General features: G+C 43.7%; 2 protein-coding genes across 5 annotated transcripts; both read left to right on the forward strand.

Moving 5' to 3' along the window:
- Positions 1 to 980: 980 nt before the first annotated feature.
- On the forward strand, positions 981 to 7,579 carry LOC125544793 (phosphatidate cytidylyltransferase 1-like). 3 transcript variants are annotated; one of them, XM_048708553.1, is made up of 12 exons: positions 1,036 to 1,481; positions 1,578 to 1,669; positions 2,141 to 2,394; positions 2,507 to 2,658; positions 3,778 to 3,919; positions 5,080 to 5,236; positions 5,305 to 5,352; positions 5,444 to 5,530; positions 6,640 to 6,768; positions 6,862 to 6,918; positions 7,004 to 7,087; positions 7,169 to 7,579. In XM_048708553.1, exons 2-12 carry the CDS (start codon positions 1,592 to 1,594, stop codon positions 7,256 to 7,258), a joined length of 1,278 nt encoding a protein of 425 aa, XP_048564510.1. In that variant the 5' UTR covers positions 1,036 to 1,481; positions 1,578 to 1,591; the 3' UTR covers positions 7,259 to 7,579. The 3 variants fall into 3 exon arrangements, 2 of the variants coding, with proteins under 2 accessions (XP_048564510.1, XP_048564511.1); XM_048708554.1 differs by lacking the exon at positions 1,036 to 1,481 and adding an exon at positions 1,879 to 2,011; XR_007299703.1 differs by lacking the exons at positions 7,004 to 7,087; positions 7,169 to 7,579 and having other exon boundaries at positions 981 to 1,481; positions 5,444 to 5,943.
- Positions 7,580 to 11,764: 4,185 nt separating this feature from the next.
- Positions 11,765 to 18,717, forward strand: LOC125544794 (phosphoenolpyruvate carboxylase, housekeeping isozyme). Of its 2 annotated transcripts, XM_048708557.1 has the most exons (11): positions 11,765 to 11,931; positions 12,265 to 12,479; positions 13,907 to 14,298; positions 14,497 to 14,581; positions 14,712 to 14,934; positions 15,010 to 15,113; positions 15,192 to 15,282; positions 15,812 to 15,966; positions 16,163 to 17,161; positions 17,645 to 18,031; positions 18,255 to 18,717. In XM_048708557.1, exons 2-11 carry the CDS (start codon positions 12,312 to 12,314, stop codon positions 18,549 to 18,551), a joined length of 2,901 nt encoding a protein of 966 aa, XP_048564514.1. In that variant the 5' UTR covers positions 11,765 to 11,931; positions 12,265 to 12,311; the 3' UTR covers positions 18,552 to 18,717. The 2 variants fall into 2 exon arrangements, with proteins under 2 accessions (XP_048564514.1, XP_048564512.1); XM_048708555.1 differs by having other exon boundaries at positions 11,765 to 12,479.
- The last annotated feature ends 295 nt before the right edge of the window (positions 18,718 to 19,012 follow it).

Genomic DNA, 19,012 nt, shown 5'->3' on the forward strand with positions numbered 1-19,012 from the left:
TATATGCATTTACATATATAGCTTTAACATCTCTCCTAGTACCGCCGCTGCGGTAGTGGCGAGGTTATAATCATGTCAATGCCTTATGTTGGCCTACAGGTTCGCGTAGGTACTCTTATGCCATGCCTCTAAGGCTGATCATGAATGGTAAGTTGTGGTACACGAACTGAGGGCAATGCATACGTCAACGGCGAACTAAAACAACATATTACAGCACTGTGTATGTGCGTCTGTATATACTAGTGAATAGTGATGAATGCACGGGCCGGAACTCGTCATTTCTTGCTGGAACGAATTGACATTGGCATCTTTTGCGCACATGCTCGGATGATTCCCTTTCGTGCAAATAACAAGGTTACCTCCCATCTGCAACGATAGACAATACCAGCGCTATACAACCAAAACGATGGATAGAATATTCTCGTTAGCGTACACAAGAAGAACGAACCCAACCCCTGGGCGGGCCGGTTCCCTCCCATGGGCCCGAACCGGCAAGCTGCCTCTCGATGCACTTGGGTCTTCGAATTCCTTCCACCCATTTTTATTCCATGCCCGATCTCTTTCTTTCTTTTTTGCATAAAGGCGGCAATGCAAACCGAGCAACTGGAAGGAATCCCCGCACCGCGATAATCACGAAGCGCGACGCAAGCGCCACAACTCAACTCCCCCACTGACTGCCTCTGTCTCCTCCCCAAACCCCGCGCCGCCCAAGCGCCTCCTCGCCGCCGCCGCCGCCGCCGCCGGACCCAGCTAGGGTTCCGGCGAGCTCGCGGCCTCGCCGCCCGCCGCCCCTCCTCCCTCGAGGGCTCCGCTCTCCGGTGAGGGCGCCCGCCCCTGCGCCCCCTTGCTGGGTGCGTGTGATCTACGCTCTCCCGTGTTTCAGTTTACGGCTGGTCTGTTTGGGTATTGGTTCCGTCTATGCGGGGGGGATTCCTTCGCTTTGCGCGTGATTCGGGGTCGCGATTTTGTGCTGCTACGAGCTTATTAGTGCTGGTCTGGGATTTTATTTTTATTTTATTCGGGCGAATACCGAATATGTGCTGTCTTGCTTTTTAGCTGGCCGGACCAGGGAATGCTGCTTTGCACATATTCTTCGCTCCAGGGAGGCTCGCATTGTTTAAATTGAGACGATTTCCCGATGGCTTGTAGTTGTGGACGAGCGGTTGCGAGCGGCACTCAATAATCGTGAGAGCGATGTGTTTGTTTATTGGGTGGACCTTGAATGGTTAGCCTTGTTGATGTGGGGAAACTCTAGGCGCTTGCCGTGACACGACACAGCAAGGAGCGTTGGATTGTTGGCTGGTGGTCCTGCACCCAGTTTCCACTCTGGCCACATATGCTGCTTATCTTGGTTAGCTGTTGTGCCAGTGGGCGGCTTATTGTCTGAGTTGAGTTTCATACTCTGCTCTCCGACTAGCGCACAATCTGTTCGTCGAATCATATATGAAGCAGTAACTGAGTCAACGTGCCACTTAGTGACAGTGTGTCCTCTCTCCTCTGTGTTTTACTGCTTGCTATTGTCTACGATTTGCTATTGTTATTGAATCCGGTCTAACCGGCTATTATCTCTTTTATAGATTTGATAGCAGCTATGCAAAAGGATACAGGCTCTGGTGATGTTTCTCCTTCTCATGCAGGACGTGTGAGACATCGGAGGCGCCCTAATGAGGTTAGCTGTGTCCTCGTGATATTTTTCTTTTCGAATTTTGTTCCATGCGTGTCTGGCTTATTTCATGTTTTACCAGTTTGGAAAGCTCTTTATTTCAAAGTATGCTGTTGCATTCACACTATGTGTAGGCCTGTTTTTCAGCAAAGTTGTTAACTTTTTCTTGCAAATTTTTGTTTACTAATGTGATGGCTATGCTACAAACATCTTAGAGCTACACTAAAAGGAAAACACCACCTCAACTTCCTTAAAAGGTGCCTGTACTGTGCATAAAATGTGATGGCTATGCTACAAACATCTTAGAGCTACACTGAAGGGAAAACACCACCTCAACTTCCTTAAAAGGTGCCTGTACTGTGCATAAAAGAAAATCTTGTGCCGCTATTGCTCAGTTGCTTTGTTTTACCAGTCATTCATTTATTTCGTTGATAATGGAGTATCTTTTTTTGGAGCTAATCTTATATTTTTCTTCAGACTGCCACCGATGGGAATAGAGCCAATGGGACGGTTTTGCTTGTGAGCGACCAGAACAAGTACAAGTCAATGCTTATCCGTACATATTCAACTTTGTGGATGATTGGAGGCTTTGTGTTCGTAGTTTATATGGGTCATCTTTATATCTGGGCCATGGTGGTTGTGATTCAAATATTTATGGCAACAGAGCTTTTTAACCTACTCAGAAGATCCAGCGAAGAGAAACAACTGCCAGGGTTCAGGCTCCTGAATTGGTATACTATTATTTTGAACCAGAAAATTGCTAATGACTTACCTGCCACCAATTTAATACATTTCGAAAGTACATATATTTTTGTGTGAACAAGTCCTATCACTTCTTGGCAGGCACTTCTTCTTCACCGCAATGTTGTTTACTTATGGGCGTTTTCTTAGCCGGGAGCTTGTTAACACAGTAACTTCAGATCACTTGCTGTATAAGCTCGTCAGCGGCCTAATAAAGTATCAGATGTTTATTTGCTATTTTCTTTATATTGCAGGTAAGGCTCAATACATTTTGCAATATGCAAATGATTTCCATTGATGACGATTTGTTTAAAAACTTCCATGTCATTTTAAGAATATTTTTGGCTTATAACATTATTCTAACATACTAAGGGCATCTCCAACGCTGTCGCTCAAAACACCCGCATACGTTAGGACCGAGCTGTCCGGACATAGTTTGCCATCCAAAGCAGACCGGTATTTGTCCGCGGATGCGTCCTTGTCCGAATTCCCGCAAACCGGAAGCGAACCTGGGGAAGGTTTGCAGGAGTCCGGACATCCGCCCGGCCAATCAAAAGCCACCACGTACCCCTCTCTCCTCTCTGTCCGCGCAGGATGGCGGAAGGCCGCTGCTATTTGACTGAAGGAGAACAACGTAAAGCATGTTTGGTGGAAGCTGCTACTTGTATGAACAACGCGATTAGTGTTAGCTGCTTTGGCTAGCTAGGCTATTGGCCAGAAGCTGCTTTGGCTAGCTAGGCTATTTGGCGGAAGCTGCTAGTGAGCAACGTGATTAATTAGTGTTTGGCTGTTTGGCGGAAGCTGCTTTGGCTAGCATGTTTTGCCAGAAGCTGCTAGCTACGTGACTACTTGTATGCATCGGAATGCTAAGATATTTGGCAGAAAGCTGTTGCCCGCTGCCGCTGCTATCTTTTTTAAGTTAATAGAGGCGGACATTTGAGGTATAGGGTTGGATGGCTGACTTCCGTATTCACTCTGCGGACGCATCCGGAAGCGCCCGCGGATGTTTGCAGTGTCTGTTTTGAGGGATTGCGTTGGAGATGCTCTAATATGTGTAAAGAGCTTATCGAAAACAGAGTAATAGACTGTCCTACCCATGACATTTATAGCCTGCTTGGTACTGAATATTGGAGGAATGGAAGTTCTACATTATTTTACCTATTTTGGATGGTTGTTAGGGGTTTGCAAAGGTCAATAACTAAAGTTCTGTGTAAAACACAATTTTCTGGAAAAGCTGGTTTCTTTTAATTTTGTAATTTGCTTGGTTGCATGAGTTTCTCTTAGATATTCTTTTCTTGGAACCTGCTTGTCATACCTTGTTAATTTCTAGTTTATATCTGGCATAAAACTAATATATAACTCCCATGATCCAGGATTTGTATGGTTTATTTTGACTCTGAAGAAGAAGACATACAATTATCAGTTCAAACAGTATGCCTGGACGCACATGATCCTTTTAACGGTTTTTGCCCAATCTTCTTTCACCGTGGCAAATATATTTGAAGGGATGTTCTGGTAAGCCATATATTTACCTTGTTAGCGTACTATTGTCTACAATTTTGACTTTCTGATTTCACTGAAATGTCTGGTTATTTCTACCTAGTTCTGACATTTAACATGTATTTATTTAGTCTAGTTCAAACATTGAAGCTTCCTCGCCTAAAAAGCACCCGAAGTTGTTAAAGTAACTTCAAGAGGCCTGATTTCCTGTACAGCTGTAAAAACTATTTTGCCATGAAATCCTGAACCTCTTTAAGGGCCTGTTCGGGTCAAAGGAAAGAAAAGCATAGGATTGGAGGGAATCGCTGGAAATGGAGAGGAATGCAGTTGCAAAACATAGGATAGAAAACTGCAGCACCTGCATGCACAGTTGGCGTCCGGGAGAGAGGAAAAGTGACCATAGGAAATCTGCCCATGTGGGTCCCGGCCAGTTTATTTTAAACGTTGAAAAGGATAGGCACTACCTTCAATTCCTGTGCGTGCAGGACCAAATCGTACATGGATCAACCCATGGTGTGGGCCCAGTTGCATGGTTTGCGGCAGCTTTTCTCTTCCATCCCTCGGGCCTACGAGAAAACAAGCGCTCTGGGCAGATTTTTCTTTTCCCGTGAAAACGCAGGTGTGTGAGACTTTCCATCGGATTGGAAAGGACGCGTTCCTTCGTATCGAACGGTGTTTCCTGCGGCAATTCCATAGGAACGAGTTTCCAGTGCTTTTCCTTCGGTTTTCCAACGTACCGAACAGGGCCTAACTTTATAGGAATTTCCCATACACTGGGTTGGCCATATTGACCTATTTGAGATTTTGTTCTGGTAGAAGTAGTGTTTGTATCTCTCAACCTACCACTTTAAGAACATTCAGGTCCCAACCAGAAAGAAAATAAAATAAAAAAGGGAAAGAACTTAGGAGTGCTGGCGCAACAGGCAACAGCTATGATCATACGTGTACCATGTTGCTGTTTAATTTCTGTGCGTTGCTATTTCCATTTTGTACTATATCTATTATGGAGGGTAGATTTTTATTTTTCATGTTTAAGTTAAGCTACTTTATATAGCACACGCTGTTGAATAAGTCGTCCAATTTGGTTCTATGCATGCTAATTAAGCGAGTTACTTTGATATTTTAGCCTGTACATTTCACAAACTCCATACATCTTCAATTCTATGCTTGCACAGGTTTCTTCTCCCTGCTTCGCTCATTGTGATCAATGACATTGCTGCGTATTTATTTGGGTTTTTTCTCGGGAGAACACCATTGATCAAGTTATCACCAAAGAAAACATGGGAAGGTTTTATTGGTGCATCGGTGACAACCATCATCTCTGCTTTTCTGGTGAGACGAAAGCCTTGAATTATATACAAGATTACTCTTCCCATTCTTACCTTTCCCTTTTTTGGCAGTTGGCAAACGTAATGGGTCATTTTCAGTGGTTAACCTGCCCAAGAAAGGTAAGATGATTTTTCTTAAGAATGTGATTGTTGTGATAAATAGTTAGGCTGCTGAATTTGTTCTTAAATTTATCATGAAAATATTTTTCAGGACCTGTCGACAGGATGGCTTACCTGTGATCCCGGTTCTATGTTTAAGCCAGAGCATTACTTTTTGGGGGATTGGGTGCCACAATGGGTAAGAACATCCTTTCAATTTGTTAAGTTTGACACTGTCTTATTCTACTACAAGCTTATGTGCTTCCCGAGTCAGTTTACTCTGCTTTCATCCTACATGGCCATGATATGGGGTTGACATGCAAGTGGTTTTGGATGACATATCAACCAATCAGGAACTAACCAAAAAAACATGGTGGGTCTGCATGCTATCTTGAAATTTCCTTCCATTTCTCCATCCCTTCCTCCCTGCTGCCCTCCCTCACTACCCCACCTTGATCTGCTGCTCCCAAACACCGCCCGGATTGTCCCCATTGTGGCGGAATCTGACCTCGGCACTGCTCTCCTGGTCGCCTTCTCACTCACATGAACAGTAGGAAGGGCATGTTTGCTCTCAATGTGTGCTTGCTCGATGCATGGAATCAGCAATGACAGGTACTTGTGTGAGCCTTGATTTGCATGGCTTATGCAGACATGATTTTTCCTTGTAACCGAGTGAACTTTCCAGCTTTTCTCTTTTTGAAAAAAGGCGGGCTATACAAAAGTCCAAATTGGCCGTGAGCAAGTTTAGCGAGTTGTCAAGAAGAGTCATCTCTGGCAGCGGCCACAAACGAATGGCACTGGCTTATACTCAGACTTCTGTAGATATAGAGAGAGGGGTAACACTGTGTTTGACAAGAAAAAAATGTCTACCTCCCACTTCTAGTACCCTAATATCCTTCAAGACATGCTGTCTGTCCACCTCTGCACAGCAAGTCGTGACTTGTTGTGGATGCTGATGTATCTCGCAAGTGGCATCCACGGAGTTTGACATATGTGCGCCATGTATGCTAAAACCATGGGGATTTGGGTAAGGTTAAACCTGGTACTTGAATGTCCAGAGTTTATCCCCTTTCTGATCCTTGAAACCTTGAAAGGTCAAACAACCATAATCACGTCATGCGCGTGTGATCAAATTCTTGATTGAATGAACAAACTATTTTCTTCTTCCATATCCATCAAATTCCCCTGCTTGGTGTATTAATGCAACTTGATCATAATAACTGATGTATTTATTTTAGTCTATTGTTTTGTCATTGGGTTTGTATCATGTTTCCAGAGTTTCTGAATTTAACACTTTTCTCCTGGCAGTTTCCATGGAAAGAAGTTTTCCTTTTACCCGTGCAGTGGCATGCTTTAGCCCTTGGTTTGTTTGCATCGATAATAGCACCATTTGGAGGATTTTTCGCAAGTGGCTTCAAGAGGGCTTTTAAAATAAAGGTGCGTGCTGCCTCGTTATTTTTCTCTCTTTAGGAATACTGAAGTATGGAGATTATACACTGTTTCACTATGATTTATCTGCAAATTTTGTAGGATTTTGGCGACAGTATACCTGGACATGGTGGAATTACTGACCGAATGGATTGTCAAGTAAGTTGAAGGAATTTCGTTACGATTCAATATCTAGCCTGTGCAGTTTAGCTGAACAAATGTTGATTTTTCATGCATTTCGCAGATGGTCATGGCAGTCTTTGCATACATATATCACCAATCCTTTATCTCGCCCCACAATTTCTCTGTTGACACAATCTTGGATCAGGTCAGTATTGTATCTTGTTTTCATACCATGATCTTGTTATCCTGGGTGATTCTTATGCATTGCCGACTTTTCTCCATCCAGATTGTAAGAAACCTAACCTATGAGGAGCAGAAATCCTTATACCAGCAACTAGGAGAGATCTTCCGTGAAAGGCAGTTTATGCAAAGCTGAAGATTTATTTGCGCGTGAACCACACAACCACACAAGACAGCTGCGTATGGTTCATTATGTAGTTAGATCTATGTACAGCATCATAGCTCCTCTGTACCGTGATAGACTGATGTCCTTATCCAAACCATTGTACAGAACGGAGTGTGGATAGGGTTTAGGTTCTTGATCCGCTCTCCACTTATGTTGCTTCTTTTAATCATCTGCGCTAATTCTCTCCTTGTTCGTTATCATCCGTGTTCTTGTAAAAACAGAGCTGGAAAAGCTTATTCGTGTATATCACTTTTTTCGGTCTTGGCATCAAATATTTTGTAAGGTTTGCCAGTGGCCTTTTTTTTTGAGGAACCATGTCTTGTTCGTTAAACAGTCACAGACTCGAATTGAATGGCAAACGTTTCTTGTCACGTAATTTCTGCTCCTTGCGCAACTTTTTTTTGGAAAGCTTGTGCGGTTGTGCCAAGCATCTGTTGGTCTCGGATAATTCCTGCTCGCGCAGCATGATAGAGATTTTAGTGAGTACTCCTCCAAATGGACGGTGCGCTTTGACTTTTGTGGTCTTCATTGCACAACTTCGATTATGATTTTCACTAGTTGTATGTCCACTAAATTAGTATAAATATACATGAAATAACACTGTTTTGCAAGACAAGTAGTATGACATTACCAGTTATACATATTCAATGCATGCATTTTTATGTACTATCATTGTTCAGAAAACTGTGCAAAGTCAACCGTGCCTTAAATTTTGGGATAGTCTTCAATAACATGTCTTTTGTTCACTGGACACGCTTCAAATGCTTCTCTTATATATATGTAAATTAACATGAAATGTTGTTCTGTGATACTCCTTCCGTTTTTATTTACTTCACATATTAGCTTTGGTCAAAGTCAAGCTTTTTAAACTTTGACAAAGTTTATAGACAAAAATATTAACATGTACAATAACAAATCAATACTAGATTCACTATTAGATGTACTTTCGCATCATATAGATTTGTTATGCTAAATATTTATATTCTTTTCTATAAGCTTGGTCAAACTTTACGAAGTTTGACTTCAGTCAACTCTAATATGCGGAGTAAATAAAAACAAAGGGAGAACATGCTTTCAATGAACGAGGTGTTCACTTCTTAATTACCCAACTATAATGTGCAAATTTAATTATGTTGAACCGATATGAATATCATGTGTACAAAAAAAAGTCTAACCCGGACAACAAAATAGTAAACCTACATAAATACATCCATATAAGCATATTATTGAACTTAAAATTGCAGCACAACTTTGCTAAGAATGCATCAGTTTTAAGCTTAATATTGTGCAGGTTTAATCGACTATAAAGTGCAAACAGTTTGCATTATTGTTTCTAATAAAGGAGGGGATATGCACAAGAAATAAGTGCTTGATTGCCAATTAGATATTGTACACTTCACTGTTGAAAGGTAAGGTATTAGGCCGTCATCAAATATGACGGAGCAAGGATGTCCATTTGTTCTTTCCTCCTCCCCACGAAAAGGCCCGGGTGATTAGGTTTTCTCATCCTCCCGTCGGCGGTGTCACCAGTCCATCCCGCCTCAGATGGTCTTTGGGCTGTGGAGGTGTGGGGGACCTCGCCCCCTCCCCCGCCCCCGCCGGTGGGAGGGACCCCACTCTCGTTCTTGTTAGGTTCGACGCTTGGTAGAGGTCGTGTGACGGTAGCGATGCCCCTCAGTAGGAATAATGTCTTCCATGTTTGATCCCCGTCCAGATGATGCATCTAGCGTCAATTAAGGGCGCGTGGAGGTGTATCTTCCTCTGATCGCAGGATTCGGTTGGTTTGGTCTTCGAAGGATCTGTTTAGACATGTTTGATCCTTCTGTTTTATGACTCTCTTCATCAGCAATGGTTGCTACTCTGGTGCGATGGTCCTATGGGGCCTTAATTAGCACGGCGACATTCCGACTATCTACTACAACAAGATTTTCCCGGTTTCAGTGAAGGAGAGATGATGATGGCGGCGTGCATTTCGCTCGCTCTAGTGCTTGCAGTCGTCGCTAGTTGCCCCACGAACCTTCTCTGTACTATCATGATTGATTATGAATATATTGGAAGTTTTCTTCCATAAAAAACTATATATTAGGCAATGTCGGGTTGAATTTTAGTATATTAAAACTCATAAACCTCCATGTCTCTTAAGCTGTGTTTATGCCAAGAGCCAGTGGCACGGAAGAAAACAACAATTACATATATAAATGTATCAACATAGGCTTCATGGTTTAGTAGTGGATCTAGAATTTTTCTGATGGGCAAGGCAACTTGGCATCATTCAATGTTCCTATTACAACATTATTAAATCTTTTCTTGAATGACATTGACGAGTTCATGAAGTTTGAAAAAACTACCACACATGCACACATTCAAAAAATACCGGATGGGGCTCGCCCGATCTAAACCACCACCGGCTCCGCCGCCACTACTAGAGCTTCGTCTCTTAATAGACTCCATCTCTTTATGTCCTGCACATCAACAATATATAATCATATGCACGATAAATGAAAAAAAATATTTATATAAAGAGCTAGTCAACACATTGATGATTTACACAACCAAATTGTTAGAAAAATGAAAAGGAAAGGGGAAATAGTGATGCATGACAAGAAATTACACTGACCAGTCCTTGAGAACACATGGCACGCGTGATAGGTTCTCTGAAATCAATGACTCCACGAAAGGGAACGACACACAAGGTAGGGCATATCATGGGATTTCGAGGCTGTTTGGATTGCAGCCCCGGTTTGCCCTGCCAAATATTTGGCGTTGACCACAACGTGGGCGTGTGTTTGGTTGGCTTCCGATTATTTGGCTCACCCTTTGCCCTGTAGCTCCTCCTGTTCAATACGTAGCCAATTTTTTGGCAAACTGTTGGCGGCGGAATCCTGTGCCAAATTATTGGCGTGCCATCGTTGGCAGGGCAACCATGGGCATGATCCAAACAGGCCCTTCATCTTGAAGATTGGATCCGAGCAAACTTCAATCAACGTGTTCAACAAGGAAGGAGCGTGAAAATACTGACAACAATTAACACCAGACCTAGGATTTTTACCCTATAGCTTGAGCTTGGGTAGTCCAGAAAGCACCACCAAACACAAAGTCACATATGTTGTCGCCACCACTTGTTGACCTAACGGATATGATGATGATGGACATGATCCTAACATGGGCATTGCAACGTGATTGATAACCATGCCCACAAGAAGCAATCAACCCGGGTAAGACAAGAGCCAACAGCGGAGCCACAAAACACTCAACGTCACACACGTGATGCCAAAGTCCCACAATGGATGTGATACGACAACCCTACACATTGGTCACAAGTGATAAGTAGTGGTAGATATAGATATGGCTCCCGGATCCTAGACAAATCCTCAACGTGTCGCTGCTTGCACCACATGACCACAACAACCCCTCACACCAACACGTGATGGTTGACTCGAGCCACCAGTAGCTGAGGGGTTCTGGGCATGAGGTCAGCTGAGACCCGCCATGTCGTCGGTTGTTGTCACCGAGCAACTGTCGTGCACCATCTTTGTCACACCACACCGACCGCCATTGACCTCCACTATCCGTTGTGACTAGACACCACGTTGCAACCCTGTCCCACGCCCCTGCCGAAACTCCTGCAGGTGACCACTCCTCCACTCCTAGGAGTCCCGCCGCTCCCTTCATCGGCAGCTACGACGCTTCACATGACATCAACTCTCTAGGGGCTGCCAGGGAAGGGACGTGATGACGGTGGTGTGTGTGTGTGTGTGGGGGGGGGGGGGGGGGTATTCGCCCCTCGGAGTGGCATGACAAATGTGCTAGATGCATGTCCTAGTTTGTGGTACTTGCATTGTATATATTGCAAATTCATATCCCTCTCCTTCTCTCAACCCTAGATGCAAATGTTTTCGGAAAAGTTTCCTCTTTTTAGAGGATAATAAACATGCGGTACCTGGCTGGTTAGTGCAGTAGCAAATGGTAATGTGTTAGTATTACATAGATTATTATTTCTTGCGGGGAACATAGATTAATTTATTGCACGCTATAGCTCCTCTTTTGAGTTGTGATTCGGAATATATGGATTATTCTCGCATTATCCCCTCTTGTGTATATTTGGCGGCAGGAAATTAAGCGGACACTCAAAGCAACTGGTATCTTGTCCAGTGAGCCGAACTCCTTGTGTCCGAGCCTGCCATACCCATCCATCCATCCAGTATAAAAATAAATGAAAGGCCACCGTAATCATTTTTACAGGCCTCCCCTGCGGCCGCCACCTTCTCCAATCCAAACCGAATTAAGAACCTTCCGGAATTCACACCCTCATTAATCTCCCACGCTTTGCACTCTAACCAAGTGGCTAACTTCCACGCAAAAAAGGGCAAAAAAAAGCGAGCAGCTTTCAGGTATTGGCGTGCGTCCGTATCGCGCCCGGCCAAGAGGCAGGAGGGGCCGTGGCGTGACACCTCGGAGGGAGGCAGAAGCGGACGAGCTGGCCGGGCTGGAGGCCTCTCCGTCCGAGTCTATCAACTCTAGCCAGTCTGCACAAGCGGCCTACTATAAATAGCCACCCGCACACACGAGACACTGCCTCGCCTCAAGAACCACCTTCTCATCAAGAATTAAGCAGCGTTTTGCGTCAGGTTGATCAGAAAAAGGTAGTACACGGGAGGCGGCTTTCCTCTTCCCCCTCTCCGTTCCGGCGATGCGGCCGGGGTTCCGCCCCGATTTCGCCTAGGAATCTGTGGCCGGCTGTTGGATTGTGCGGCCAATCTCGTTTATTTTTCTTGGGGTTCGATGATCGGAACTTGGTTCGGGTGGTATTTGGGGGGAAAAGGCCCGTCCTTTCTTGAAATCGGCCGGAGTGGCTAGGGCGGGGTGGCGGCGTCAGGATTTACTCATCGTCTTTGCGCCGCGATTGAGGGCGAGATTTGATCGCCCGCCTGCTGATGGTTTCTGGGGTTTGTTCGAATCTGTGGCTGCTGTTGCAGGGGCTGACGGCGACAAAGGGGGGAAGAGGGTTTTCCCGTCGGGGGAAATGGCGCGCAATGCGGCGGACAAGGCGACCTCCATCGACGCGCAGCTGCGGATGCTGGCGCCCAAGAAGCTCTCGGACGACGACAAGCTGGTGGAGTACGACGCGCTCCTCATCGAGCGCTTCCTCTGCATCCTCCAGGGCCTCCAGGGGGACAAGATCAGGAAGACGGTAGTGCCCCCTCCCTCGATCCATCCAATGTTGCACTTGATTTTTAATGCCATGACCTGTTTTCATTTGTGCTGCATTGTACAGTTTGCGCGATTAATCTAGCTAGATAGACATGTTATTTTTGCCGGTGTGGGATTCACTGTTCCTGTTCTTCAAGGTTTGTGCTCTAAAGGTGGCAATGTTGCACTTGATTTTTAATGCCATGACCTGTTTTCATTTGTGCTGCATTGTACAGTTTGCGCGATTAATCTAGCTAGATAGACATGTTATTTTTGCCGGTGTGGGATTCACTGTTCCTGTTCTTCAAGGTTTGTGCTCTAAAGGTGGCAATGTTGCACTTGATTTTTAATGCCATGACCTGTTTTCATTTGTGCTGCATTGTACAGTTTGCGCGATTAATCTAGCTAGATAGACATGTTATTTTTGCTAGTGTGGGATTCACTGTTCCTGTTCTTCAAGGTTTGTGCTCTAAAGGTGGCAATGTTGCACTTGATAAAACATAATACTAGTAATTAAGTCCTTTGACAGTAGGTATGATCCTGAGGTTCTACCATTTAGTTATTCCTGGACAGTAGATATTCCTGGACTACTATTCTCTTTATTCAGTTATATGGTAGCCGTTGTTTGAGCGCGTAAACATGATATTCAAATATTTAAAAATAGTAGGTATGCCGCGACGTGTGGCTCATGCCGTAACATACTGTACAAGCATGCCCCTTTTGTTTTGAACATCACCTTTTTAGATGTCGTTTTCGAACACGGCAAGTCAACCTTTTAAATCTTTGACCGCTAATGTACAGAAAATTATTTGGATCTGTCGTGTGCCTATACTTCTCATTATGTTTTAGTGACATGTAACTAAAAAATGTAACGCTCAAAGGCACCACACGACAATATTGGAGACTATGTCCATCTCCAAAACGACACCTGAAAGAGCACGGAGGCAGTACCGCTCTTTGTCGATATGTGTTAACTTATGGATATGATGTGTTGCGTTCTTCTAAAAATGGACAGTATTCAAAGTTCTGCTTGCAGTATTTTAATTTATGTTGTTCTACATTATTGTGCCAACAGGGACCACTGTCCTGTTTATTCAGTGCTATAAGCCTGTAAACTTCACTGCACTATTTTGATTTTATCGTCGAGTATTTTGGACATTTCTTACCTATGTGATATCATGCTAAAAGCTTGATGCATAACTAAATTTTTGTCGATCATTTGTTGTGAATGGCTTGATTCTATTGATCGTTTTATTGCTGTATCAGCAGGAGATAGGTCATTGGCCACTTTACCAGCTGGTTTTATTTTCTTACTGTTGTTTTACTTAATTTATGATTCTCACTGTTTGTTCTTCAACTTAGTATATGAAGTTTCTTTCGCTCACCAAAACATCTAAACTGAGTTTGCACTTATATTGGTATATGTAGGTCCAGGAATGCTATGAGTTAGCTGCTGAGTATGAACGCACACTTGACCCTAAACAGCTGGATGAGATTGGGAATCTGTTAGCCCGGTTGGATCCTGAAGACTCCATTGTGACAACCAAGTCATTATCGCACATGCTTATCCTGGCAAACTTGGCTGAGGAGGTCCAGATTGCGTACCGAAGGAGACAGAAACTGAAAAGCGGTGATTTTGCTGATGAAAATTCTGCAACAACTGAATCAGACATAGAGGAGACCCTAAAAAGGCTCGTTTGTCAGCTCAACAAGTCGCCGCTGGAAGTATTTGATGCCCTCAAGAATCAAACGGTCGACCTGGTATTGACTGCACATCCAACTCAGTCGGTCAGGAGGTCATTGCTCCAAAAACATGGCAGGTCAGCTTTCGAATTTTCACAATTCCTATAGATAATAAGATGGGATTTGTGAAATAAAACTTTGAAGTGTTGCTTGTGGGTTCACTGCAACCTTCCACCACGTTCAATATTATATTGTGCACAGTGCCAGAGAAACATATGTTACTGATATGCATGTATTTATGGCCGTGTATGATTTTGTTTACTTTCTATTTGTAGGATAAGGAGTTGCTTAACACAACTTTATGCAAAAGACATAACTCCAGATGAGAAGCAGGAACTTGATGAGGCGCTTCAGAGAGAGGTAATTTTGTCTTTCTAGGAACTGGGGTAGGCACGTTGCTACTCTATTCACTGATCAGTTAGACTCTCATCTTCATTAAAGATTATATAAGAACGTGGTTCTGATTTTATATATAAATTCTTATCTGCAGATTCAAGCTGCCTTCAGAACTGATGAAATCCGACGGACACCTCCTACTCCACAGGATGAAATGCGTGCTGGAATGAGTTACTTTCATGAGACAATATGGAAGGGTGTACCCAAGTTCTTACGGAGGGTAGATACTGCTCTTAAGAACATTGGCATAAAAGAGAGAGTGCCTTACAATGCCCCTCTCATTCAGTTCTCTTCTTGGATGGGTGGTGATCGTGATGGTATACAACACATCTCTCACATCTTGTTTGCAAGATTTTTTTTTAAATATCATTCTAATATGATGTCGATGGCAGGGAATCCAAGAGTTACACCAGAGGTCACCAGGGATGTATGTTTGTTAGCAAGAATGATGGCTGCTAACTTGTACTACGCACAGATAGAGGATCTGATGTTTGAGGTAAAATTTAAAATCTACTATTCAAACGAGTGCTGTAATGGTGTATTGAAGTCTGAAGATTCTTTTTATTATCTGCAGTTATCTATGTGGCGCTGCAGTGACGAACTACGCGTAAAAGCTGATCAATTACACCGTGCATCAAAGAAAGACACAACAAAACACTACATAGGTACATGTACCATGATGATAAAAACATACATGCGCTCCTTGCCTGTTATTATATTATACTGTATTATATAAGCAGTGTTGAATGTCATGCATTGCCAAATGTTTGATCAAATTATTTATTAGCCTGTGCATGACAAATTTTAACACATTTATATGTATGCTAGTGTTAGTTATCAATGCGAGTTGACTCGATCAGACTTGCCGCCGCATCTTCTGAATTCTCAGATAATTCAGACCTTTTTGCACCTTTTGTATCAGAACCTGGATAGGAAGAGAAAACCACAGAAATGTGAACTACACTCGATTAAAATGAGAGTTCTTTTTTCATTATTTTCTTTACGTGGTAATCTTTTATCTTTCTCCTTCATTGGTTACAGTGGAACTTATTTTCGGGCCTACTACATGAATATTGGTCCCAACCATTTCTGTATCAGTCCTGTTGTGTTGTTTACTTGTTTTCCTTGCCTTTTCTACGACTTCAATGAATTAGGTAGCGCCAAGTGCATGCTAACATGTTGTCCTGAATGCAGAGTTCTGGAAGCAAGTTCCTCCAAGTGAACCCTATCGTGTAATACTGAGCGATGTCAGAGATAAACTGTACAATACGCGTGAGCGATCACGCCATTTATTAGCCAGTGGGTTTTCTGAAATTCCCGATGATGCAATCTTCACTGATGTTGAGCAGGTATCTACAAGTGAATTGTAGAGTGATTTTACTTTTTGTCAGGCTAAAATTTATACATTTCTTACTCGCTTGTACGTTCAACACTGTAAGATATGATATTATTTGTAAATCTATTGGAGGTCAAACTTCTCCAAGATATGCATTACCATAGCCGTTTCATGTATCGTATATCTCACCTTTATTTCTTCTTCTGCAGTTCTTGGAGCCTCTTGAACTCTGTTACAGGTCCCTCTGTGCCTGTGGTGATCACACTATTGCAGATGGCAATCTTCTCGACTTTTTGCGGCAAGTGTCAACATTTGGACTATCCCTTGTTAGACTAGATATCAGGCAAGAATCTGAAAGACACACTGATGTTATGGATGTCATAACTAAATACCTTGGGGTAGGATCATACCGTGAATGGTCAGAGGAGAAACGCCAAGAATGGCTACTGTTTGAGCTCAATGGAAAGAGGCCGCTATTTGGTCCTGATCTTCCCAAGACAAACGAAGTTGCTGAGGTTTTAGATACATTCCATGTGTTAGCTGAACCTCCCTCTGATAGCTTTGGTGCGTACGTGATATCCATGGCAACAGCTCCTTCGGATGTTCTAGCAGTTGAGCTTCTGCAGCGCGAATGCCATGTGAAGAAGCCACTGAGAGTTGTGCCGTTGTTTGAAAAACTAGCAGATTTAGAAGCTGCACCAGCAGCTCTGGCACGACTCTTCTCCGTTGAGTGGTACAGAAACAGAATCAATGGAAGACAAGAAGTAATGATTGGTTATTCAGATTCTGGGAAGGATGCTGGCCGTTTCTCTGCTGGTTGGCAACTGTACAAAGCTCAAGAGGAGCTTATTAAGGTTGCTAAGGCTTTTGGGATTAAGTTGACTATGTTTCATGGAAGAGGAGGGACTGTTGGAAGAGGTGGGGGTCCTACCCATCTTGCTATACTGTCACAACCTCCAGAGACAATCCATGGATCACTTCGGGTAACCGTTCAAGGTGAAGTCATTGAGCAGTCCTTTGGGGAGGAGCATTTATGCTTTAGAACGCTTCAACGTTTTACAGCTGCTACTCTTGAACATGGTATGCATCCACCAATCGCACCAAAACCAGAGTGGCGTGCTTTGATGGATGAAATGGCCGTTGTTGCCACAGAAGAATACCGATCCATTGTCTTCCAGGAGCCACGATTTGTTGAATATTTCCGCCTTGTAAGTCTGCATTCTAATTTGCGTTTCTTTTCATCAGTTTACCTTTTTTTGGCTAAATAGTGTTCTACTCCCTCCGTCCGAAAAAGATTGTCCCTCAAATGGATGTATCTAGCACCAAGTTAGTGCTAGATACATCCATTTGGGAGACAAGCTTGGGGCAAGCTTTTTCGGACGGAGGGAATACAATATATCTTTTTAGATAAGGTAATATATATTACATTTAGCACACAAAGTTTCAATTGTAGCTTCTCTTTAGCGCACGCAGTTTCACTAGTGTTATGTCAAAGTGGGAACTCGGCAAGCTACATAAGGAAGTTACACCATACAACTATTTCAATGAACTTATTTCTACTGCTTAGTATTGTCTTCATTCGCTACAAAAACAAGGAAACTGGTGTGATAGTCCTTCACAGTTCTTATGCTAATTATTGTTCTAGTGGTATGCACAAGTGATCCTGATTTTGCAATTTCTCTGGCAAATAGGCAACACCAGAGCTGGAATATGGCAGGATGAACATTGGAAGTAGGCCATCAAAACGGAAGCCAAGTGGAGGCATCGAATCACTGCGTGCGATTCCTTGGATATTTGCTTGGACGCAAACCAGATTCCACCTGCCAGTGTGGCTTGGTTTCGGCGCAGCATTCAAACATGTCCTGCAGAAGGACATACGTAATCTTCAAGCCCTTAAGGAGATGTACAACGAGTGGCCGTTTTTCAGGGTTACAATAGACTTGGTTGAGATGGTGTTTGCTAAAGGTGACCCTGGTATAGCTGCTCTGTATGACAAGCTGCTGGTTTCTGATGATTTATGGCCGTTTGGGGAGCGTCTTCGAGCAAACTATGAAGAAACAAAGCAACTTCTTCTACAGGTGATTCGCTAACACCTCTACGCATTCATTGCCATACCATTTGGATTTTAATATGCCTATAACCATGGGCATCTACCAAATTTGCAAACCATACAATTTTTAATATCTGATGGCAATTTAGCAACTGACATCCAAAAAAATTGATGCATAAACTGGAATGGTGTCACCAAAAATTTCACTGTTATCTGGTCCCTCACTGCCATGTAACTCTGAAAATGTTCAGGTAGCTGGGCACAAGGACCTCCTGGAGGGCGATCCTTACCTGAGACAGAGCCTGCGGCTCCGTGATTCTTACATCACAACGCTGAATGTCTGCCAAGCCTACACACTGAAGCGTATCCGGGACCCTAGCTTCCATTCACAGCCCGGGCCTCATCTGTCCAAGGAGATCATGGAGTCTGGGAAGTTGGCCGCCGAGCTCTTGAAGCTCAACCCGACGAGCGAGTACGCCCCGGGGCTCGAGGACACCCTCATCCTGACCATGAAGGGCATCGCCGCCGGTATGCAGAACACCGGCTGAAGTGCAAACCTGAAACTGTTATGTTGTGTGAGATGGTGTGGTGCAGTAGACGCTTTTGGTGCATCGTTGTCTTTTATGTATGGTCTGGACCAGTTGGGCCAAACTGTGACATTTGCCTGCTTGGCGCGTTATGTTAATTAGTTTCTCTAATATTATATGTCGAACTCGTCTTTGTTCATACAACCATGCTTTCCCTTTGTGATCAACAACAGTTTGAGGATTTCTCTTTACCTCCAGCGACTGCGGTGGTTAGGACATTCATCCCCTCCAAGCTCCGTCGGCAAATCTGTGGATCCACCTGCTCTCTGCCTGCTGCAGGAGCAGCCGGTGATGGGGATGGGGATCCTGGTGCTTCAGCTTTGACTGGTAGTTTAGATTGGGTGGTCTTTCGGTCTTTGATCCTCCTTAAATTTGTCCATCGGATGGTAGACATCAGAGCTCTAGTGTAGATTTCTGTCATC

This window comes from Triticum urartu, chromosome 3 (assembly GCF_003073215.2).
Source record: "Triticum urartu cultivar G1812 chromosome 3, Tu2.1, whole genome shotgun sequence".
NCBI lineage: Eukaryota > Viridiplantae > Streptophyta > Magnoliopsida > Poales > Poaceae > Triticum > Triticum urartu.

Bases quoted from the DNA above. Each gene is read 5' to 3' on its own strand.
- LOC125544793 (XM_048708553.1), top strand. From the start codon at position 1,592: ATGCAAAAGGATACAGGCTCTGGTGATGTTTCTCCTTCTCATGCAGGA. The intron at 2,659-3,777 runs GTAAGGCTCAAT...CCCATGATCCAG, and splicing joins CTATTTTCTTTATATTGCAG to GATTTGTATGGTTTATTTTG. The intron at 7,088-7,168 runs GTCAGTATTGTA...TTCTCCATCCAG, and splicing joins TTGACACAATCTTGGATCAG to ATTGTAAGAAACCTAACCTA.
- LOC125544794 (XM_048708555.1), top strand. From the start codon at position 12,312: ATGGCGCGCAATGCGGCGGACAAGGCGACCTCCATCGACGCGCAGCTG. The intron at 12,480-13,906 runs GTAGTGCCCCCT...TGGTATATGTAG, and splicing joins GGGACAAGATCAGGAAGACG to GTCCAGGAATGCTATGAGTT. The intron at 18,032-18,254 runs GTGATTCGCTAA...GAAAATGTTCAG, and splicing joins CAAAGCAACTTCTTCTACAG to GTAGCTGGGCACAAGGACCT.